Genomic DNA, 11,415 nt, shown 5'->3' on the forward strand with positions numbered 1-11,415 from the left:
ATTTGACATTTTACGGAAGCGCATCGCATTCACGACAGATGCGTGATTAATACACATTTTATAATCTAAAATGAGTTACTGTTGCAAATAAAATAATACCACACGACTCAGAATACCTGACAACGTGCTGAGGATAACCAGATACCTTCAGTGTCAAATTATGCAAGTAGCCTATACAAAGTGAAGAAGAACTCTTACTGGTTCATTTCAAAAATGTTAACAAAAATAAGAATTACAAGATCAGAATATTTATGACATATCTAATTATAATTATAAGATAATGTCTCCAAACAGGTTTTCCGTTTTTGTTGCAATATTTTGTCATGGAATTTTATTATTAAACTGAATTTTAAAAAATGAAATGATTAATGTAATGGCTAAAGGAATGAACCACCCATCCATATGGCAAACCAGTTTTGAGACAATTCCTTGAAAAAAAAAAGTAATTGCTAATTTTCCTAAGCAAACATGTGTGTAATTACTCCACAAAGAATGTAAGCTGTTACACAAATTGTTTCTGCAATGACTTATACATTGCTTTTGCATTAGGGTCACTACTGAGAACAGGAAGGCTGCGCAGAGCGTAATTAACACTACCCAAAAAATCCCTGGCTGCACTCTGCCACCCCTGCAGTTCATCGCCAGCTCCTCCTGTTTTGCATCCCACCACCTGTTTGACCCGCTACACACTGGCTGACTCCTCAGGTCAATCAGGTCCACAAACAGCTTCTTCCCCTATTCGGACTGTTATTGTGGATTAAAGTTTTGGCCTGTCTTAGCAATGCAAAGACCCAAGCATATAAGTATATATAATATATAAGTAAGCATCAAGGAGAAGGCGGCACTCATACCGCTTAGTAATATCATCATCATCCTTCCGGCAGACAAGGGTAGGTGCACAGTTTTGCTAAACCAGGACAGACTATCATGAGAAAACTTTGTCACTGTCATTTAGTGACAAAAATACATTGCATCTGGAAAGTATTTACAGCACTGCACTTGTTGCACATTTTCTCACGTTACAGCCTTATTGCAAAATAGAGTCATTTTGTTTTTCACCTCAAAGATTCTGTACACAATGCTCCATAATTGCAAAGTGAAAAAAAATGTGCTTAAAATTCTTGTAATTTTATTGAAAACAAAAATATATTTACAGTATTCACAGCCTTTAACATTACACTGAGAAACGAGCTTTGATACATCCTGTTTCCAGTAATCATCTATCAGATGTTTCTAAAGTTTGATTGGAGTCCATCTGTGGTAAATTCTCTTGACTGGACATGATTTGAAAAAGCACACACCTGTCTATTTAAAATCCCAAAGTTAACAGTGCAAGTCAGAGCACGAACCAAACTGAAGGAATTATCCGTAGATCTCCTTGACAAGACTGTATCACAGATCAGGGGAAGGGTCTTCCAAGAGAAAGCGGCGTCTGGATTGGTACTTCGAGCTGGATTTCAATATCCTGTTCATTTCCGCAAATGCTGACTGATACCATGGAAAAGTGTTGAGTCATTTCAGGCCAGTGAGCCCTTCTAATGCTTGGTTCAGTTCCATTAGGTGCAGTGTTGTTAGGGATAAACGTTCAACAGCACGTTCCGAACATCCTGCATGCCCTGCTGTATGCAATAATGCAGAAAGAAATACAGGTTACACTTGGGGGCAGCGAAGGACTTCTAAACATCTGCAGCATACATGCTAGGCTGGCTGGACAATTACCTGATGGTAGTCGAAATGGTGATGTGAGTTCGATGTAACCAGGTATTTTGCTCAGCTATTTTTACAGCAGTATGTGTGGACTGCAGTGTCTGATATACCTCCTACCTGGGTTGTTGACCATGTTTTTCCTTTTATCACCTTGACAAACACCCGGTCTCCAGGCTTCACCAGCTCTTCTCCTCTGTGCTCCGGTAGCTTCTACAGTCATTATTACTGTCAAGGCCGGACAGGCTGGACTCAAACGCAGGCCTCCGGGGGAATCGAGGGAAAGTCCAGGGCCAGGTGTGGCAGTAATCAGGCCTCAGTGTGGCTAGTGAAACTGAACTAAGCTTTTCAAAACATCACTTTTTTACCCAGGGTCATGTTTTTTTGTTGTTGTTGTTTTGTTTTGTTTTGTTTTGTTTTTTTTTGGGGGGGGGGCATCAATGTTTCCCCAGCCCCTCACTACTAACCGCTTTTAGAAACTACAATTCATATTTACTTGTGTTGTCTTAACACACAAGTAAATATGTGACAAGCATGCATTTACAAATTTGAAACGTCCCTCATTTGCCTATCAGTTAATAATAATAATAATAATTATTATTACTACTACTTATTCTATTACAACTACAACAACAACATCCTTGAAACATCTGAGGAGTCACAATTTAGGGGCCTTTATTTTTGAAATGTCAGATCAAATCAGATTATGAAACACATTCTAAGCACAATGAACATGTTTACATGAAATATTATATATATTTATTTCCCCCCCCCCCCATAAAAAAACAACAAGGGAAAAGAAAACAAATACACAGGAATTAGAAAGCAGATTTCTGAAAGTTTGGTATAAAAAAAAAAAAAAAAAAAAAAAAAAATCACTCGTTTCCTCTTCGACTCTTCTTGTGACTCTTTTTTGAACTCCTGTAACGTGAAACAAAACAAAACCAAGTTAAATAAACAATGAATATTCTAATACCACTACACTGGAGTTGGTGAATACAAATATGCACACAGAGGGAAACTCTTTCTTCTCTTTTTCTGTCTTGTTATTTTTAACCTGGAGCTTAAAAATACACATTTCTTTTTCTTTCTCCTTCTTCTTTTCTGTCTTTAGCCCATATCAAATTACGGCACAGTATAGTGTGCCTGTGCTATTTCTTGTTAGTTACTTAATTTAGTTACTTGTTTATAGACAATTAAAATCCTGAAAGTATAATGGAGAAACTGCTCTCACGGCTAGAGACTGGCAAGGAACAACACAAATGCAACACAAGGGGGAGCCAAGACAACAAGTCAGGGGGAGATACCCAAGATTGGGTGGGATTGAAGCCCCGAGTATGAAGAAAGTATCGTTAAGTGCGAGAGGAATTGACCTGAAAGACAGGATCCTGGACCCTCTGTAGCCGGTTACCAAGATTACATAAATTACCCTCTGAAGGTCTTCTAGATGATGTGAATGCAGCACTACTATGCAAACATACCGAGACTAACCAGCTGATCTATGGCAGCAGTGATCATGAGATGTTTGGCTACAAGATGAACAGCCCCAAGGAGCAGTACGTGAGGAGTCAACTGAATGGTAAGAACAAGATCTGGGCTATCAACTCCTATGCCTGTGATCAGGTACCCTGCTGGGATAATAAGCTGGCTAAAGGAGGAGATCAAAGCCACTGACATCAAGACCAGGAAGCGCAGCGCCCACTAATCAAATAACGTTACCCAGATATGCATTAATAATAATAATAACAATACTCACCTCTCTGGGGACTTGGAATGGCTGCGATGTCTGTGGCTTCTGTGGTGACCTGGATCACAACAATGACACCAAGTCATTTTTAGTTATAGACAAAAGTTTTCCAAACTTATGTAACTATGGAAAGAACTTGAACATTTCCAGTGTTAAAAACTTAAAACACAGTTGCAAAACAGATGGCAGAAGAAAAACATGAATTTCTATGATTGCTGGCTTCATTTCAGTGGTTTAAAACCCACTGATATTGTGGCACAAAAATAAATAGATGAAAACAAATTTGAATCCAAGTCATCCTGTGGACCACTGGCCCTGATTCTGAGTGTCCCACAAAAATGTCTGGCCCAGGTGTTTTATGGTTTGCATGCATTTTTTAACAAACCCTGTTGGAGGTAAGAATGTCCGATATATATTCAACCATATATTATTTACTTTTTTATTATTCGCTACTTCACAGATTTCACCTATTGTGGGTTATTATTAGAATGTAACTACCACGATAAACGAGTCACCACTGTACATATATATATACATATATGTATATACATATATATACATATATGTATATACATAACAAAAATAACAGTAACAAGCCAATCGATTAATTGTGGTTGATTAACTGTAAACAAAGTGCTTTGTTCATTAGTAAGTGAGCAGTTAAAGATATAATGTCTAAAATGCTTTGGAAGTTGATGGAGAACATATATGCTCTAAATCATATGAATGATATATTTGGTTGCTTGTTTAACTTAAATGTCTGCAGACTCTTTAATAACCCATATTTTCCCCCATTCTCAGCTGTCTGTTATTGTGGTTACACCATATGGCCACAGAACACTGATCTCCCCTTTAATTACCTGGGGATTTGGAGCGGTGGCGTCTCTCTCTGGACCTGCTGCGGTGGCGCCGGGGGCTCTTGCTGCGATGGCGATCTCTCCGTGGTGAGGGGCTGTTTATGTACAATAAAAACCACAGATATTCCTGTAAGACACACATACTAGCAGTGCAGTTTTAACAAGATTAAAGTGAATGCAAAAAGCAGTCATACCTTCTCCTCTTTGGAGACCTGCTCCTCCTGAAGAAGAAATAATGGAGTTTACCATAATGAAAGCAACTGTATACACTCGATGTGGGAAAAGGTTGCTCTGCAAGTCTACTTGTTTTATTCACAAACATATGAAGACTCAAGAAAATGTAAGGATGAGCACAATGAGTACCGTCTGGGAGAACGGCTGCGTCTGTAACGTGGTGATGGGGAGCGGCGAGGTCTGTCATTGTCACGGTAACCACGTCTATGTGGCTCAGGAGTCTGAATTCTCTCCATCTGCAACCAAATTCATTCATGTTTTTATTTTCCAGTTAATCCACTAACAGACAACATTTTCAGTGGACATAGAAGCTATTTTATGCAGACGTCTCTATATAACTGAGCTGAGCAACCTAAACCAGTCATTGTATTGCAATGGAGCTAATTTACACTATGTAATACTATCTGTATTACTTGTGTTTGCAGTTTTTACATATTCGGCGCCATCTTGTGGCAGTACAGAACGTAACGTCACCAGGTTGGTTGCAGCTAATAGGCTTACATTAGTTTATGTCGGCTAAGTAGTAGCAGAACTGATAAATCACTGGAAAACAGGGGGACTAAAAGTAAATAGCAGCCCAAGGGGGGCAGTTTTGTGCTGCACCTGGCTGCAACAATCTGTCTCTTAAACAGTCAGTGGTTCCTTGTTGTTTGAGAACTGCACTGACATGGAAAATCCACTTGTTAGTTTTAAAGTTAGGTTTTGTAGAACAGTATACAAATGAGAACAGTGTGTAGGAGAGCCTGTTTGAGTCACCAGATCAAAGGCCAACACCACAGTTTTCCTAGCCACGCTGGATGTACAGAGTCTTTTATAAGGCATTTTACAAACTTGAACATTACTGCTATTACAGGTGGATTTTCATGTTTCAGTGAAGCTGAACATATGCTAACTGTGCAGTTAAACAAAAGCTGATAGTTGAACATATTGTGTTTTGTTATAGCGAGGGCTCTTTAAACATTAGAAATATATTTGGATCAGTTTTATATGGTAGATTTTTACTGATAATTTTCTTTTTAACCTTATCTTCTTCCTCATCTTCTTCTTCACTGCTTTCTACTTCATCTAAGTCCTCCTCCAAAGCGCTAATCCTTGGGTCCAGCATCTCAGCCTCCTCCAGCACTTGCCTCTTCTGTAATACACGCATAAAAAAAAGAAAAGTCAATGACATTGGCACGTCAAACAGGTCAGATATACAAAAATGACACTAACACACCTGAAGCCGAGGAAGGATGACGTCACACATTCTCTCTGCGTGAAGAAGCCCGTCGATGAACTCGTCCACATGCATCACCTCAAACTCTGTAATAATTTACAAATAAAAAATAACAAATTACGCATTTTTCCTGGTTCGAACACATCCACTTTGAAGACAAAATGTTTACTTGCTACCTCACATATCCCACCCACTAACAAGTGTCACAATGATGAAAAGAAATCAGTGTCTCATTGTATGATCAGTGCCTGATTGGTGTACATATACATGCACAGCGCCTACAAATATAAACAACCACCCAATGTAAGGTTTTTGCCAAAGCTGTCCTAAATTGCAATGTTTCATCCACTAGTATGTGCAAGTGCTTTGTATGGAAGAGGATTAGGGCCACTGGAAAAAAAGGTGGGCATGTCCTTTTTTTTTTCTTCTTTTCCAGAATTTTGACTTTTTTCTCAGAATTTTGAGGAAAAAGTCAAAATTCTGACCTTTTTTCTCAAATTTCCAACTTTAATCTCAGAATTCTGAGAAAAAAAGTCAGATTTCTTTATTTGCAATCGTAAAACAGAATCAATTCTGTCAATGAATTTAAAAAAATTACTGTTTTAACAAAAAGAAGAGAAAAACAATAGTCAAGTAAAACAGATATTTTTTTATTAAGATGTCAAACTACATTTTACTGTAATTTATTTATTTATATTCTTTAGTGGGTGAAAGTTATGCTTGATGAATTCCTCACTTCTCTGGGCTGTGCTGTCTCAGGCTTTGGTATAAAATAACATAAATTGAATAAATGTATAAAACATATAAAAATTGAGTTAGAAAAACACAATTCAGGTTTATTATATTACAATTCTGTACAAGTCCTTGACAAGTTACAAGGTTAAATTACTTTAATTATTGTTAAACTAAAATGTTAACCAGTAGTTTCATACTTAAACACCTATGCCACTTTTGTGCTCGCCTTTGACTCATGCTGTCAGTACTGCTACACTGTAATGCTCCTAGTGCTGGGGCCTTGTTTCAATAAGATTCACACTTCAAATTAGGAAGTTTATTAGTGACATTAGCTCATGTGAAAAGATAGAGAATGCATTTCATGCACTTACATTGTACATTGCAAGTACTGCTGATTGCAAGCAGCGAGCAAATAATAAAATGTTTTGTATTTTTCTTTTATATGTCAGAAATATTATTGCAAATTTTCTTGAAATTTTCCGATATCATTCACCTCCCTCCAACACCAGTTAGAGTCCAGTCATTTATAGATTAACTTAAGAGTTAAACTCACCTCCATTTCTGTTCTGGCTCTTAATCTTTCTGTAGTCATTGTACAAAGGCTCCAAGTATTTGTAGCAATCCACTGCAGTTCCAGTTAACCTCATGTACATCGCTCCAAGTAAACGCACATATCTAAAAGAAAAGGGAAAAAAATGAGCACAAACATGTCATACCTCTTCTATGTGTTGCACACACGAAAATATATTCTTAATCAATCCAGCACGAAATGTGCTACACACGCTGCTGACAACAGTTTACCAAACTGCTGTGCAACATTATAATCAGCAAGATCACATTCAGGCACAAAGACATTTAAAAACACATAAAACAATAAAACAGTACTTAAACAATTTACAGAGCTTTTTATTAATAACAATTTTACAAAATAGCAGAAACATATTTTCCTTACCTAATCATTATCAATAAAGTATTCAACAAATACACTGCCATGTGACAGCAGCAAAGTAAACCGAGGAAAATAGGTTCACTCATACAAATTTACTGAATAAATGTACAAATATCTCAGCCCCGCTATCATATAGCCCGACGGGCGGGGCTGAGATAGATTTTGGTCGCCCGACCGGAGATATCGTCGGGCTAGCGATTTTGCGAGCCCTGGTGATTCATCACATTTGTGTTTGAGTTCATCATTCGATTTGTAAACACAATAGCTTAAAAAGTTTTCAAGAAATTTAGATAAAACTCAAGGGTCATAATAATCTATTACAATTTGGCTTACATCCACCAAGATGAACTGAACAAAAAGTTAAGTTATGATTCTTACAAGTGTGTATTCTGAACATTAAAAAAGTACCATATAAAGGTTAAAAATCTTGTCACATTTGACCTCTGACTTCTCCTTCAAGGTCAATAGACTGATCTGAAGTTTCAAGTGATAATGCTGCTATAAAGAGCAATTTAAAATGCCATTCTCAATGCCACTGTTTGCACTGATAACATATAGCCATATAAGAAATCATATATGGGTATTCTAAATATCATGCAACTTTTTCTTAAAGTCAAATGTTCATAAAGGTCTTTTATCTTTACAACTATGCTACAACCTTAGCTAAGCAAAATAGTGGGAATGTGTCTGAAAGTCTCACGAGTTTGAGTGAATTCTATACATTATGAACTTGGTTGAGAAAATTAACACAACATAAGTGTTTACTCCTTTTCTCTCTGCAGAAAACTCACTTGAAATCCTCGTTTTTTATGAATTCGACAATGATGTCTTTTTCAGGTTGAATCTGCAACATCTTCAGCGTGAGACAAAGGAAAGGAGTGGGTTTGATATTTCCACCAAAAACTCCACCAACATACTTAAGTTCCATGGCTTTGTCGACAACCAGCTCGGCTGAGGATGAAACAACATACAAAAGCATTGTTAACAAAAAACTAAAAATACAAATTGCATTGTATACAATTGTTGCCTGCAAATGCACCTGCATACATGTTTGCAATTAGACAATGAACAGAGGTATACAGACTTGTACAGATTAGAAGTTTACAGTTCTACTACTATTTTACTACCAGTAGCATTTCAGAACTGGGGAGTGATGACCCTCCCATATTAGTATATTAGCACTCTGAGTCAATTACTGTGGTATCCAACTATCAAAGAAGGAGATGAAGAAAGATGAAGAAAGGAATGCCTAAGTAGTACAACAAGCTGTGTCCTGGATTGTTGATTGCCTGACAGAAAGACCACAATATGTGCGTTTCAACATTGTATGTTTGACAAGATCATCAGCAACACTGAGGCACCAGAAGGGACCGTCATCATGCGGTGCAAGCAGAAACCTCTGCAGCTCAATGTGACAAAGACCAAGGAATTGACTGTGGACTTTAGGAGGACCTGGAAATCAATGACTCCCACTGACTTGGTTAAAAACACTGTACAGGAAGGGCCAGAACAGTCTCTAATTTCTGAGGTAGAAGAGGTCTTTTAACATTTATTCCTTTTGCTGGAATGCGCCAAATTGGGAGTGACATCACTTTTTCAATATTAATGCAATTTAATTAACACAAAATTTTACACCATTTCAATTGCAATCTGAAAAATGTTACAAAAGCCTTTAAATAAATATGGCCAAGAACACTCCATGTCTCCCTTTAGACCCCTGTTTGCTGCAGGTAAGGCTGTAAAGGCTGCCATCAGCCTTTAGCAAGCTGTGTAATATAAACATGGTATGAAACCAAGTTAACAGTTCATCTGCATGTTTTAATACTACTCTTGGACGCTTAGTGCAGATTTTTCTCTGTGTAAAACAAATTTTGGAGTTTGTTGATCAGGCACTTTGATGAAGGGCTCCTGCCACCTTTTTCCCAGTAAAGGTTTTAATGGTGGTTACAGGAACAACTGCTGTTTTTGGGCTCTAGAAGCACGTTTTCTTTCCTCAGCGTCTCTGTAACAGCTAAGTCTCTTTGCTCTTCCCGGTGCGTGTATAAGTGTAAACAGAGTTTAGCTCCACGTGAAAATATGCCAGTGTTATCATCACTGCTGCTATTGTGTTATCAGTGCTTCTGTATAAAACTGGCAGCCACGTGGACTTAATGTTGTCAAACTAAATATGTTTGCAGGTCTGTTTTTAGTCACAAATGTGGGTGAAACATTTGCATTTACATCGTTTAACACAACGGCATGTTACAGAACCATGTGTTAAATTTGTTTATTTTTTTCTATAGCCTTTCTTCAGTAACAAACTGTTTTAACTTCTGAAATCAGGCAGGTTTCGCACTATCAGGACAAAAACAGAGATACTCAAGAGGAGCTTCTATCCTCAGGCCATCCAAGGCTTAAATCAGAACACGCTCCCACTCCCCTCATAGAATCACCATAAGAGTCTGGAACAGGACCTTATATTATATTCTTGTCATATTTCATATCGTATCTGATTTATTATTACGGCACACGCTGCTAAACTGATCATGCTGCTTCACTACTGCTTATATTACACTGTTGTACTCCAGTCACTCTGTTTACATTACACTAAATAACTATAGTCACTCAGTTCAATTACTGTGTTTACGTTACTTAATTTTGTTTATTCTACTTCCATTGCACGGCCAGGACATTGTTGTGCTAATATGGTACAAAACACTTTAATATTCCATTTGCAAAATGTACATTTTCAGTTTTTTAATTTAAAATTTCCGATTTCCAATTTAAAGTTACTTATTGTTTATAATATTTTGCAGTCAAGGAGCAGTTCAGGACACATCTTAATGTGTGTTGTACTTGTATGACTGTGTCTTGAATCTTTGGCCTAAAATAAAATTGATTTCTATTGCCTAAAAATATCTGTATATCTCTCTATCTATCTCCCCAAGAATATAACTGAGCCTGCTTAATGTCGATAGTAACCCGCTTGCTAAAATGAGCCCTCATGAAGCTAACGTTAGCTCACTGGTGACACTACTAACCGGTGAGACCGAAGCATTCCTCCTTCCAGTACTTAGACTCGTAGATTCGTGTGCGGATGATTTTCTCCACCAGATACTGCGGGTTAGTCCCGTGTATACTGTTAGCGTCTTTAACGGTTCTGTTTGCCATGATACTACTATTCTGGCATGGAGAAAATGAACAAAAAAAAGAAAACCTTAGACGCCAAACCGGAAAGAGTAAATATTATTTCCGGTTCGACTTCTTCTTCTTCCTTCCTTCCGCTTCTTCTTGCTGGCAAACAGCGAAACGGTGCATTACCGCCGCCAACTGGTATGGCGTGTGGACAAAAATGACACACACACACACACACACACACACACACAAAGAAAAAACGACCCTCAAATTCATCCATCCATTCGCTTCCGCTTGTCCTTTTCAGGTTCGCGGGGGTGCTAGCAACACTGTTGAGGATTTATTCAAAACTGAAAGGACACTGAACCAGAGCTAACACAGCATCCTGCAGCGACATGCCATCCCATCCGGTTTGCGTGTAGTTCATTTATTTTTCAACAGGACAGTGACCCCAAACACACCTCCACGCTGTGGAAGGGCTATTAGACCACGAAGGAGAGTGATGGAGTGCTGCGCCAGATGGCCTGACCTCCTCAGTCACCTGACCTAAACCCAATCGAGATGTTTTGGAATGAGATGGCAGAGTGAAGGGAAAGGGGCCAACAAGTGCTCAGCATCTCTGTGAACTCCTTCAAGACTGTTGGAAAACCATTTCACGTGACCACCTCATGAAGCTCATCCAGACAATTCCAAGAGTGTGTAAAGCAGTAATCAAAGCAAAGGGTGGCTATTTTGAAGAATCTAAATATAACAAATATAAAATATAAAACATGTTTTGAGTTATACACTTTTTGTTTACTACATAATTTGATACGTGTTCATTCACGGTTTTAATGCCTTCAGTGAGAATCTACAATGT

General features: G+C 38.0%; 1 protein-coding gene across 1 annotated transcript; it reads right to left on the minus strand.

The window, feature by feature from the left end:
• Nucleotides 1–523: 523 nt before the first annotated feature.
• Nucleotides 524–10,671, minus strand: prpf38a (pre-mRNA processing factor 38A). The gene is made up of 10 exons (XM_085137687.1): nucleotides 10,463–10,671; nucleotides 8,234–8,393; nucleotides 7,047–7,168; nucleotides 5,759–5,844; nucleotides 5,564–5,674; nucleotides 4,672–4,778; nucleotides 4,503–4,529; nucleotides 4,312–4,403; nucleotides 3,461–3,509; nucleotides 524–2,625 (listed from the first exon to the last, which is right to left on the minus strand). The coding sequence occupies exons 1-10, from the start codon at nucleotides 10,590–10,592 to the stop codon at nucleotides 2,580–2,582; spliced, it is 930 nt and encodes a 309-aa protein (XP_084993813.1). The 5' UTR covers nucleotides 10,593–10,671; the 3' UTR covers nucleotides 524–2,579.
• Between the last annotated feature and the right edge of the window lie 744 nt (nucleotides 10,672–11,415).

Source organism: Neolamprologus multifasciatus, chromosome 17 (assembly GCF_963576455.1).
Source record: "Neolamprologus multifasciatus chromosome 17, fNeoMul1.2, whole genome shotgun sequence".
Classification (NCBI taxonomy): domain Eukaryota; kingdom Metazoa; phylum Chordata; class Actinopteri; order Cichliformes; family Cichlidae; genus Neolamprologus; species Neolamprologus multifasciatus.